General features: G+C 41.0%; 1 protein-coding gene across 1 annotated transcript; it reads right to left on the bottom strand.

Moving 5' to 3' along the window:
* Positions 1-107: 107 nt before the first annotated feature.
* On the bottom strand, positions 108-10,797 carry depdc7a (DEP domain containing 7, paralog a). Its single transcript, XM_083918659.1, has 9 exons — positions 10,719-10,797; positions 6,681-7,137; positions 5,087-5,217; positions 4,791-4,983; positions 3,100-3,320; positions 1,826-1,968; positions 1,624-1,749; positions 1,281-1,359; positions 108-1,130 (listed from the first exon to the last, which is right to left on the bottom strand). Exons 2-9 carry the CDS (start codon positions 7,127-7,129, stop codon positions 907-909), a joined length of 1,566 nt encoding a protein of 521 aa, XP_083774785.1. The 5' UTR covers positions 7,130-7,137; positions 10,719-10,797; the 3' UTR covers positions 108-906.
* Between the last annotated feature and the right edge of the window lie 3,083 nt (positions 10,798-13,880).

Raw genomic sequence — 13,880 nt, 5'->3', positions numbered from 1 at the left:
GGCAATGTACAATTTATGAATGTTCAACAATTCCAGTTGAATTTTATTTAGATTTGCCAAAATAAAAACAAGATGTGAGTGGTTTCAACTCACGTCTGGGAATGATTTTGTCACCTGGAAATGTGGATGGGATTTCCTCAGCTGATTAGAAGGAATACATAAACCTTATTCAAAACAGAACCCTGAAGATACCACTAAAATGCAGCTAAGGTTTTAAGTTAAAAATGAAAAAAAAACAACGTAAAACATCTGTTTTGATTATATGTTTCAACAAAAACCCCAGAGGGCTGATTCATTCTCATGAATGCATCGGACTGTTTACTACAGCACATCAGACTTTCAAATTTCCGGGTTCAAATTTCCGTTTGAGGGCTCCTCAAGACATAGCTTCACTGTGCATCGCATTGTACATGAGATGAGAAACCACATGAACCGATACATTTTTATTGCTAACACTGTTCCTATTGCACAAGCACAAAGAATACATCCATTGAAAAGCGATACATGCAGACTTGTCTGAATTCCATCAAGACGCGTTGCAGTTTGAAAACATTGAAAAAAAAAAAAAAAAATCTTGAGAATGCTTGGTTCATTTTTTCACTCTTGGAGAGTTACAGTCTCATATATAACAAACGAGGACATTTCATGTTAGTGTCCGGCACCAAAGAAAATATCTAAGATATGAAATATGCCCTTAAATATCGCAGCTTATTACATGTCACAATTAAAATTCACATTCTTTTTCAGTAGTAGTACTAAAAGTATTTACATACAAGCAAATACAAACCCACGTTATACACTGGACATCTTCATATCATTTACACCACATTAGCTTATTGTTCTTACATCTACCCTTTTTTTTTACATTATAACAAATGAATACATTAATTGCTAAACTAATAAATATCACTGTAGTACCACGTTGACACTGGACAATCTATTTCCAAAGTACTGAACAAAAATCTCCGGGTGGCCTCTATAAAACTGTCCCAGCAGCCGTTTCTTTTCTTTAGCAGAGAGTTTAGGGTTCTCGTGGACTGTCCGGAGTAATGACCAAAGTTCCTCTTTAGTGGTTTTTTGTGCATTTTCTGAGTATGCCTGAGAACTCACTCTTGTGCAGTATGTTGATCCTGCGGTAAGGAGAGATTGGAGAAACAGGAATTAAGTGGAGGAAAGGTTTGTCTTCATTCATATCAAGGGAGGGGGGTTCTTGAGTCACACAAACAGTTGTTAAACGACAAAATGTATAAGAGGAATCTATACAAGAAAAATCTGCAAACCTGTTATCACATCTGGATCCTTCCCTTTCACAATATTCATGATTCTGTCACTGACCATCTTGTGCAGTGAAACAGGAATCTGGTGGAAAACAAAGCAAATAAGACGTGGCGTTGAGAAGAAGAATTATTACATTAGTTTGTGGCCGTCTCTGATCTTACACAGTGAGACATGTTTGATTTATGATTTCTGTTTCATATAATATCTGATGTGAGGTTCCAAATCTTGAATCTGGAGCAACTTTATATCAGCCCAATGATTAAGTTCCTTTGCGGAGATGTTGGTTGTTACATCCCTCCCACTACGCTAGACACATGCACAAAGAGATGAATTGGGAACACTCACTTTGAAGAGATCACAGTGGTTATCCATCATGAACAGAACCATCAAGTCCACCTTTCCTTTAGAGAGTCGTCTGCTGTAGACAATGGAACTTGAGAAAGACCTTTTCACCGCCATTCTGTTCTCAATCTGACAGACAATTATTTAGAGTTAACAATGATCAAATATACACATGTACTGACTCGAGAGGCACACGAGTGCTCACCTCTTTGTGCAGTTTAACCTCCTGTGGTTTGGCTGCGACAGCCATGAATCTCAGGAGCCGGCGGAGCTCCTCCCTGCTGCGCAAGTCCTGCAGCTTCAGGCTCAGTTGCAGAGACTCTAGAGCTTGCTCTTGCTTGCCGTTCACTGACAACAGATCACAAAAAATACCAGAATGAAAATGCTGAGCTTGAGGAAAGCAGCCCTTGTGATCAAACTGGCACGAGCAGCAGCATAAATAAAACCCATGAATGGATTACTGAATGGCTAAGAGTGTCATACCCCCCCCCCCCCCCCCCCCCCGTGGGGCCTGCAACATGTCACTTGAAGAGACATGCGCCAACCAGGAAGAGATGCAAAATGACCACAATGAAACAAAAGGACTGTAAAGATACACAAAAAGACTACGAAGTGACCAAAACAACTACAAATGGATGCAAAACAGCTCCAGACAGACACAGGGAGACTACAAACCGACTCACTATGACTATGAAAAGTGGCAAAACAACCACAAATAGACACAGAACAACAACAAAGAGACTCAAGACAACTTCAAAGAGACACAAATCCTCCACAAAAAGGCCCAAAACAACTAAAAAATAAACAAAATTACTACAGATAGACACCAAAAAACTACAAAGAGACTCAAAACAACTACAGAGACCCAAACAACTACAAAGAGACACAAAACAACCACAAAGAGACACAAAACAACTACAAACAAAGACAAAACAACCACAGAGACACAAAACAACCACAAAGAGACACAAAACAACTACAAAGAGACAAAAAAACTACAACAAGACACAAACAACTAAAAATAGACACAAAACAACTACAAAGAGACACAAAACAACTACAAAGAGACACAAAACAACTACAAAAGCCCTATTCGGATGGGATTAGAATTACCTGAGATATTTTTTTCGTCGTAATTTTCACTGACATGGCGCATTTGTACGGGACTAAAACGTCTGGTAAATATGACCTTACCCCATGTCCCCACATAATTAATTCCGTCCGAATAGGGCTATAGAGACACAAAATGACCACAAAGAGATGCAAAACAATTTCGAAGAGACACAAAACAACAAAAAAGAGGCTAAACAACAATAAATTGTGTCTTGCTCCTATGCAAAGTAGGCAGCGGGACCTATTGCATGTCTGTGCCCAGGGGCCCATTGTCTCATGATCCAACCATTATGTATCCTGCCCTTTTGCATCACCGTAAAAGCACTCAATCCTCCTGAAAACGGCACCACAGATATCTGCTCTTACCGAGTAGCTCTGAAATGCCCGAGTGGATGTCGAAAACATGGTTGCTGAGCAGAGGCGACTGTTGTGTGTTCCCGTAATGCTGAGCCAGGACCTCATAAAGCAGTCTCTTACACCGGAGCATGTCGTCAGCACAACCGGACAAGCCACGACTGACCTCCACCACCAGTTCATCAGGCAGAAACTCCAGACAGTCCACTGCCCCTGACATCCACTCATCAGCCCTGAGGGGAGAGGGAAGGGGAATGATTTTAGACACAGTAGACAGATTGGTCAAAGTGAAGAATCAGGGAGACATAGACACTAAGAAAGTCGGAGAAGCTTTTGATCTTCATTGATTTGAAGTCGACTGCTGCATGGATTTGGTCATTTGCAGGTGAAATCACATGTAGGTTAAAATCAGGAATAAAACAAAAAAACTAGAAGTAAAATAATTATTTCATCATGATTATTTCAACAACACACTATAAAAGAACACTCAATTACAAGAATCCAAAATGTCACAACAGTAATAGTATAGGTTTTAAATATTGGCAATAAAATGTATCAAAAGGGGAAAAAAAATACTGTTTTTCATGAAACTTGGTGGAAGAGTGTAGCATTGGCTGAGGAAAAACTCATTAATCACTGGACGGTACAGGGCTGATACACAAATGATTCCACAATTCCGTTAACATTGTGAGATAGAACATTTGTGCTGCATTCATGTTGTTGGAATAATCACAAAAAGGATTTACGCAGCATATACATTGTGACATACATAGGGCATGCATCAAGGGAGGTTCTAGTTACTGATGCATAATGTAAGCCTAAGTAGTACTTTAACTGACTGATACACTGCTGGGTAGTTTAATCTATACTGTAACTAAATACATCATATTTTATAAACTGATTGTGTTTTTTTTTAATGTATAATCTATGTCTTCACTTTAAGTTATAACTAAAGTTTTTAAACAAATGTATTGGCTTGAAAAGGTACAATAAGCCCCTTTGAATTGCAGTGGAGATGTCAGGTAAATAGCTGTAAATCGATATTTTCATATAAAACTACACATATGGGGTGGCCGGTGGCTGAGTAGTTAGAGCGGTCGCCTCATGTAAAGAGACTGGAGGTTCTTGGGGCAGCAGCCGTTGGTTCGACTCCGACCTGCAGCCCTTTGCTGCATGTCTCCCCCTCTCTCCCATCCCATATCCTGTCTGTCCTATCTAATAAAACGGCTTGGAAAACTGCCAAAAATATGAGTACTGGACTTGAGTACCACAACTGTATATAACTTTTGTTTCAACACCATTTCAATGACTTGCCCATCATTCAAATGGTCACCTAAAATACTTTTAGCTTCAATTCAGCAAATCAGTGTCTTTATTAGTCCTGCAAGAGAAAATTCACTTTTCACTCTTTTGTTGTTTTAAACACACACACAGGCCTCAAGTATGTACACATGCACAAACAGCTCCTACATACAAGCATCATTGAATAGATGTCAGAGCCAGAAGGCTGCCCCATTTTAAGGGGCGCTCTGTGTCTTGCTCAAGGGCACCTCTGCAGTGCGCAGGGGGTGAAATGGCATCTCTCCAGCCACCAGTCCACCCTCCTCTCTTGTTCCGTATAGGGACTTGAGCCGGCGTCTCTTCGGTTACCAAGCCAGGTCTTATAGAAGACTATAAAAGTGTAAAGGCTTTAGAGGACTTACGTGGCTTCACTGAATGCCTTTAGAACTTCTCGGTCCAGGTAGCTTGATGTATACGACAGGTCCGGGTCACTGTCCATACCATGTAGGGGAGGCCGCGATGTGTCTTTACCCTCTAAAAGCTTCTCCAGCAGGGGGAGCTCTATCAGCTGCAGAAGTCTGAACACCGCCTGCTGGTGCCACACCTCATCCACAACTGTGAAAACACAGAGTTAAAAGGCCATAAGGGTCACAGGTCCACAAACAGAAACACAGTGTAACGATGTCATGTCATGCTCATCAGACACGAGACGACTTACGCTCTTGTGAGAGGCCGAGGTTGACCATCTGAGGGGTGACGGTGGAGCTCAGGCTGAGGTTTCCAAGCAGGTCCTCCAGTGAATTGTCTGTTTTTACAGGGGAGTGGGTGGAGTAGCTCAGCAGCCCTTGTCTGAAGAGTCACATAATGACAGCAATCAATGGAAATGACAGAGAGAGAAAAACAGGAACAAATGCGACAATGGTTGCACATGTTTTCTAGTAACTGTGATTCAGTCACAGTTTTGTGTTTTTTTTTTCACACAGTCAAACAAAGTAAATGCTCAATTTTCCAGCATTGAACACTTTTTGATTAACACTAAGTAGGACATGAAGTCCTTTTCTCTTCTCTTTTTTAAACATTATTCAGATGAAGACGTTGTTTGGTCCACGTTGCAAATAACAAATCCTCATTTAAACTGTCAGAGCACATTGCTCCTCTGAATCTTTTTTCTCCCATTAGTCAGGCCTGTCCTCTGGTCCAGTCTGGAGCTGTCACTCTCACAACACAAAGGGCTGAGGCAATGTTTTAGCACCTCACGGGTAAGGCACCCTGTATGCCTTCGATACATGCTTGACAGCCTCCCTAAAATGTAATCCTCCAGCCTCAAAATAAAGGGATATTTGAGGTATTGTTTAAAGTGGGATTGTATGAAGTAGTTATTGATAGCAGCAAAAATGGATTTTGGTCACTTTTCTGCTTAGCTCCTTTGCTGAGACACCTGCCTGCCTGTGTGTTGACTGTCATCTTCTGAAGGTACAAAATCACTTCAACATACCTGAAATATCCCTTTTAAGGAATAGCTTGACCTTTGGGTAAATACTTGTTCACTTTCTTGATTTTGAAAATTGAAGGGGATATATCATGAAAAACTCCCTTTTCAGGGCTTGTGCGCATATATTTGGGTATCTGGAGTGCCTACTAACCCACAAACTGTGAAATAAGACCTTCCCATTCAGTTTTTTGTGGGCTGACTTGACCATATAACATAGACGTTACAGAGCCATTTAGATTCTACTCCCCTTTCTATGTCACATGACAGGCTGTTCTCATGCATTTTTTGTTAAGACATGAAATATGCAGTTATTTGTGCGTTTTCTAAGTATTTATTTGGTGTCCTCCTCACCTTTTGGAAGGCTAAAACCGATCACGTAACTGTAGTTTTCATGCCTAAAGTTAACCGACACCAAAACCAACTGTCACAGTCCACTTTTGGTGCTAAAGAGACAGGTGCTCAAACTGATCATTTATGGGAGGTATATTCTGACAGACAATATGAGTAATATAATAACAATAAAGAAACATATTGTAGTAAAACCCGAAAATACAAGTATGAACCTGAAAATTAGCATAATATGTCATGTTTAAGTTTGCAGTTAACCTCTAAACTCATTGCCACACAGGTAATGAGGGGATTAATGGAACTGAATCAAGACATTGACTGCATGATGGACTTCAAGAGCCTCAGGTCATGCCTCACTAGTTTTCAGAGGCTCCCAGTCCAAAGCCATACTGGATTTGGGATTAGCTCTGGAAAAAAGAGAACAAAGCAAATCAAAAATGAGTTTTGAAGATGTTATGACACGAGTCTGTACCTTTCACGTGACGGACTGTAGCTGTTTCTGTTAATGCTCGGTGAGTCATAGCCGCTCTCAATGGTGCCAGTGGAATTACAGTTGGTGTTGGTCAGCGATGATGAGGAGCTGGTGGTCGGGCTCAGGAACCTGTACAAACTGCAACTACTGTCCTCAAATGAGTCTCGTTTCTTTTCCTTCCCAAATACTTTAACGCCCACTGGCTCAAACACCTTCGAGTCCATCAGGGCCTGACAGAGACGGACGGCCTTGTAGCGGGGCACCGCCTCATCACCAAAGAAACGGTTTAAAGTGATGTGTGCCAGCACCACATCCACTGCCTCTGAGCCCAGGAAGCAGTCCTGGTAAGACTTGAGATTGTGACGCCGGCGCTTAACCTCCACATGAGTGTGAAGACTGGAGATAATGCTGCTCCAGATGTAGGTGGCTCGGAAAGGCTTCCCAGCCATGCCTGGTTCTGATGGAGGAGGAGAGCAGAGAGTCAGAGGACGGAGGGTGGGAAAGACAGGGGAGTGGGAATGAGAGCTGAAGGTGATAAACTCTGATGTCAGCCAGGAAAAGCAGAGAATGAGCTTTCTGGACATTTAATGGTGACTGTCCACATCATTCATGTTTTAATTGCTGCACAAATGTCAACCAACTGGCAATGGCAACAGTTTCACACACAGATGCACACGTGGGGCGACTAGCTGCAGCAATCAATTGACTAAGGGATCGACAGAAAAATAGTGGCCACCTATTTTGATAATTGATTAAATAATAAATTTTCATGCAAAAATGGCAGAAAATGGTCCTGCTTTTCTGTTTTATATATATATATCTTTGGGTTTCAGCCCATCAAAACCTTGGACTCTGAGAAACCGGGATGGACATATATATATATATTTTTTTTTTTTCATTTTATAGACAAAATGATTAATCTAGAAAATAATTTGCAAATTATTCAATAATGGAAATAATCGTTAGCTGCAGCTCTATGAACCACTCAAATATCTACTCCTGGCTGAAATTATTAGATGATTAGTCAATCAACAGAAAATATATCAACAAACAATTTCTTAATCAATTAATCATAAATCGTCATTTTTCTAAGGAAAAAAGGTCAAAATATTTGCTAGTAATGCTTTTGAAAGTGAGGATTTGCTGCTTTTTTGCCATTTACATTATTGCTAATTGAATATCTTTGGGTTTTGATCGGTTGGTCCGATGAAACAAGCCATTTGAGGAACACCCACCTCTGGCTCTGGGGAACTGTGATGTCCATTTTTCATTAACACCATTAATCAATTAATTAGATAAGCAATCAACTGTATGACGAATAAAGGAAAACCAGCAGGAAAACTACATTTCTTACCCAACTTTCCTAAACACGTCTTCTGAGTTGAAACTCTCAGCTTTGTCTATTGTCCAAGCACTTTCTAAGAAATGACTTTCTGTCTTTAACAAACACACACTCCCTCTCCCCTGTGTAATGTCAGAGAACCACAATCTGAATTCAAGTTACTGTATGTGGGTGTAACAACTCAAGGTCCAGGATCAATGCATCTCACGGGGGTAGTAACCAAACCCAAATCCTCTTTTTGAGCCATGCTTATGCACATGTTACTCAAAAGCTTCATTCTATTTAATTTAACAGATGTTTAACACCTAATAATAAAATGCTGCAGTCGGCCAGTAGGTTAGGTAGACATTGACAACAACAAAGAGCATCACCTGTGCCTGATTTTTTTTTACCATAGCAGACACCTGATGCAATCTTTTGACACTCAATCGCACACAACAAGCACAAGGAAACAAAGACAATGATCATTGTTCGCCTTCTCTAACAAGAGATATCCTGGTATGTTCCTGTTGTATTTTCCACTTGCTATTAACACATGCACACAAACCAGTAGATGATTTACGTAATCAAACACAAACACTCCATCATCCAATTTCTCAGCATCTGCCCGTCTGTGTGTGATGGGTCTTTGTTGAGGGAAAATTACTTGTGTCATCCACTGTAAGCCGGACCAATGAAAGAAAGCAGAGCCCGCCTTTGGGGAGATGTTAGTGTGGCTTTCATCTCACAACAGGAAATATTTAAGGCCTGTTGAGCAAATGTTAAGGGAGGATCTGAGAGGCTCACTAAAGCCAGAGGCCATTAATCAGACGCTGTCGGCAGCAGACCAGGTTCCGTGTTATGATAACACAACATGACAAATACTATTACTGACCCATCTGTAAAAGTGGAAAACAAAAACACCCGGGAACAGTACAGCAGCAAGCAGATGTTCGCCCACTTGTTTCAAAAATACAGCCCACAGAGAGCCAAGGATGGTGTGTGTGTGTCAGATATCTCTGTGATCTGCTGATTAATGAGAGATATCTATGTCAAACTGTGTCTCCCTCTGTGGGGAGAAGACACTGTGCTGAACTGGGTATTTGCATATCAGGGAAGAACAACTGGGGCTGCAGATGCAGGAAGAACATCTTGCATTACTTTATATGCATAATATGGACAAAGAAAAATATAATAGAGTGATAATCCAATTGATTTAAATATTTATTTTGTTGCTTTAAGATTCATTTAAAGTCCATGTTGTGCAAATATCAGTCAATATAAACTTGCTATACAATTCAGAAAGCCACAGGAATACTGTACTTTTGGGTCAGGACAACTAGTGGAAACAAATTGCATTATCAGAATAAAATCCTTGATTTAAGAGTTAGGGCAGGACCATCTGGGGGATCTCATCGGGGGGCCATGGATTATCAGTCACACAATAAATCCGGATCTGATCAATATCAATTAATGCTTGCTAAAAAGGAGAAAAAAGTAGAGGTCAGGTATGGGTCAGAACAATCCTGGGAACCTGGCTGTGCCCTGTCACCTCTTGTTGTTTGAACCAGGCTTGAATTTGAGCCCAGGTTGGACAGCTGGCTCCACATTTCTTCCCTGTGTGACTGTGGTCCTCTTTATTCAAGACCTCTGTAGAGAGACTACAGGATGCAAGAGGGTTTTGATCTGTAACACAGCCGAGGACAACAGAGCACCGTGTGTTTGTACACATCAGTGGAGGTAAATAATCGCGGAGGGAGCAGCGAGGTCAACACATGGGAATTAAGTGTTTAACGCAACCCAAACACCAAACCTGAGCTGCATTATGACGGCAGCAGCAAAGCAGGAAAAAAGATGTACTTTTCAAACCATGCACCAAACTCAGGACTAATGATTTCAGACGATGGAAACGCGCCGTGGCACCTTCAGGCAAATAGCAGCAGGTTGTTAATAGTCTGTGGCAGGTACCTTCATTCCTCTCAACATGCTGAGACCAGCGGGATTAACTGAACAAGCCTCCGGGCATAATATGAACACACCGAACCACAGAGGATACTGGCCCCTATGAATTTGAACCAGCATATCCTGTGATGAGGCCATATAGAGTATGTTGCGCCTACACGCGCGCGCGTAATCAGATTGTTCTAATGGTGTTTCAACAATACTGCAGCCTGCTGAGTCAGTATTGAGCACAAATGTGAAAGAACACACTGTTGAACTAATGTTTTAGCATTAAATCATAGATTCAGCTTGAATAAAGCCAATAGCTTACTTACACATCACAACCCATTATTCCAAATTAGGGGAATATATATTTACAATATATTAAGCGATATAATCCGAGTACATTTCAAACAGGTGGACACTGTAAACATATTTTTTAGAACAATATCCACTCTTTAGTATAACGATTAAGATGAGCATTAGACCACATGTCCCATTAGATATAGTAACACAAACGCTTCCAAACACATCGTATGCGTAAATAAGTCCCTGGAGCAGCGTGTGGCACATTACATTTCTACTTAAGGAAGTTTCAGCCAAATCCAAATTAGCAGCATGCGACATATGGAAATGTAATTTATTCAAACAACACAGCAGGTTACTGAACTAAACGAGCCAAACTCGTCAGGTTACACTGTTACTGTAAACACGACAGTACAGCAACACAATTGAGCCTTTACTTGATCAGCTCGGAGTGACTAAATGAGTATTACCTGGTAATTGGTGCCTGAAAACTTCCTCCAGTCAGTGACTGTCAAGGCAGCCATTCAGACCATGTCCTTGGTCTTCAATTCACAATTGTGACGCACGCACGTAACTACAGTCAACCCCCCGAAACCATCTCCTCCCACTGCAATACATTATTCATGTCTTCAATCACCGCCCTCCCGGACCGGGCATTAACGTGATAATGAGGCTCTCTCTGCTTCCCTGAAGTTTGACAAAAGGCGCTTTAACTAACTTATTCTATTTTTTCTTCCTGAGCTGAAACTGGAAAAAAAAGGAAGAGGGATGAAGAGGCACAGTTAATACCAGGGTGGATCACCAAAACTCACCCTGTGAAAGGTTTTACCTTTAGTAAGTAAAAAAAGAGTAGTCTAAGGTAGTATGCAGATTTGCCAATATTTCCTAAAAAGTATTTTCTTAAACATTCTTACTTTCAAATTGCAGGCTTCCAATTTAAAGAAAGTGCTGAAAACCCACGACGTTTTCATACAACCTTTCACTCACAAAGTCACACCCTTAAAGCCTACACTGGAAGTCTGGAAGTGAAAACTGATCTGATAAAGTCCTACTGTACAGTACAGAGAGCAGCCACTATGTGAGACAAAGAGAAGTGTGAGGGATTGGGATTCAACAGATAAAACCACCACAAAAAAATGAGAGTGGGGATAATTTAGGAAAACATTTTCTTCTGTCTTTCATACCACTGTGGGACGTCTTGAAACATGTGACTACAGATGGATTGGCACTCTGAGTGGCCCTGATGCTATTCCACCATGCCATGGCAGAAGGTCACTGAACTCTAATGTCTCGAGGCTGTCATCATGAACAAACGTGCACACCCCAGAGTAAACACACAGGAGCTGCAGTGGGGACATATTTCATGAAATGAGGCTCTAACCCGGTGCCTTCTTTCTTGAGGTGTAATCTGACGATGGAAAAGTTAGATGACACTTTAAACCCAATTTTGGTCACTCGCTGAAAGGGAGACAGAAAGGAAGACAGCTGCTATAATCACAAGGCACTTGTATGGTGCAATGAGGGTGAGGCGTGCAAACCGGTTTGTTTACAGTCCTCTTCCATGGAGGAAACTGCTCTTTTGCACCAGGTGAAATGAGTGTGTGAGAATGTTATGTATTTTATGTGAGCATAAAATTACCTTTTAGCCTTTCCATACAAGAGATGGTGAGTTGTGAGCAAGTCACTCGTTTGCTTTCCCAGACAAAGCAACTGCATGTGTGTAACTCTACACATGGTGTGTTAACTCCTCATAATATTATAGCCCACGGAACCAGTTGTATAATATCGTCTGTGGTTTGTGGATGAAGCTTTTGAAAGGTTGAAACAGGGCTGGGGTTTCAGACTTGTTTGTGTTACAAACTGGAGGTGTGGGGGGTTTGAAAGAAATGGGGATTTAGGAGGCAGTTGAAAGATGCTCAAGTTGCATTATGGAAATATAGGATGTTTCTGGAGCTTGAGCCATACTAGGAAATACATTACAGGATATATCGGCTATCAATCTGTGTGAATCCCCCTAATTTTATGGAAGAGCACTGTTAAATTGCTGGAGTATCCCCTTTAATGGGTATCAGGTTCATACTTTATCTTTATTGTATTTGACAGGAACAGTGTATATTAATAAACATTTCTGTAAATATGCCAGATTTAGCCAGAAGGCTAGTTTTTCATCTGCAGCCGCTAAAGTCCCTAAAGAGCATATACACAAGAAGGAAATTGTATTTTGGTTTTCTACTAGAACATATTTACATGATTTAATGTCGCAAAAACATTTTTTCTCATTCTGTCTTTCTGAATATACTTCTGTTCACCCTCCATCTGAAATGTTCTGTTTTAGTGCCTGTCTCTTTTACCCCACTCCTGAAAAAACTCTGATTGGTCAGTGTAGCTGGGTCTTCCACATCTATGCACCGTCAGTGATGAATGGCTGTAAGTGTATCCAGTGGATATCCGGGCCAAGACTTCCTATTCAGAGCAGCATTCATTGTTTAAGGTCCGATCAGCGATTTTCAGTGCGTTTAAATGCAATTTAAAAACCTGATTATAATTAGGTTAAGGGCATACGCAACTTTCCCAAACACAATGTAAACACGTGTAAAATTGAGTTCTCATACCCTGATCAACAGACCTAGAGAACTCTTTCAGTTCCCTGATTATTCGCACATGTAAACAGCGTTCTCGGATTATTATCAGGTTTCTCGTCTGCGCATGCTTCCCACTCCATGGGAGTGGTTTTAACCCGGAAATAGAATAAACCAGGAAGCAACGGCGCCGAAAACAACATGAAAAAAAGCTTTAAACCGAGGGAGGACTTTGCAACGACAAGTTACATCACTACCAAGACGACCCGTTTCGGTTGCAATTCTGTCCATAAGTCAGCTGTTTGTGATTTTGACAAAGGTAAAACGGAAAAAAAGCCGTATTCAGTCCAGCTATATGCTGGCGGAGCGCCACCTACTGTACCGGAGGTCGAGTTACTCCGTCATTTTTCCCGTTCACCCCCGTTCATATATATGAGGGGAACTTCAATAACCTGATATTTACCTTAACCGGGGTAAGGCCATTTTCGGTTTACTGATGTGCATGTAAACACACTGTTTGAGACATGAGAACGGAGTTGGAGTTGAGAGACAGCATTTCTATAAACAGATACCCACATAGGACTGCAGAAAATAAGAACAAAAAGCTAATGAAAAGCTAAATCGCTACCAGACAAAAGCCGATGAGTTCTGGATTACATGACGGTCACTGTGTTCCACCTCGTATGCTCTCCACATGGACTGTTTACCTGCATGCAACCAAAGCATGCTCAAACGTGATTGGTAAACACTACTTGGAGCTATAAACAGAAACCAGTCCCTGTCTACCACCCAAATCTTGTCCTGAGATTAGTAGTTGTGACATCACAACTGTAAGGAAGTCTAGACAGCTCGTTGAAAGGCACAGTTTCTGAATACAGACTGTGTGCTTTTCTCTGTGAATTGAACGTTTTGATAATTTCACAGTATTTATATCGCTCCTCAACCCTGCTTTATAATAAAAATAATATTAATAATATAAGACCTTTAAAAACACAAATGTTAGGGGTTAACACGTTGATCATGAATCTCAACAAAGATTGTTTGACACTGGCT

This window comes from Echiichthys vipera (assembly GCF_963691815.1).
Source record: "Echiichthys vipera genome assembly, chromosome: 1".
NCBI classification, from domain to species: domain Eukaryota; kingdom Metazoa; phylum Chordata; class Actinopteri; order Perciformes; family Trachinidae; genus Echiichthys; species Echiichthys vipera.
The sequence above is the reverse complement of the archived record's forward strand: the minus strand, read 5'-3'. Positions and strand labels throughout refer to the sequence as shown.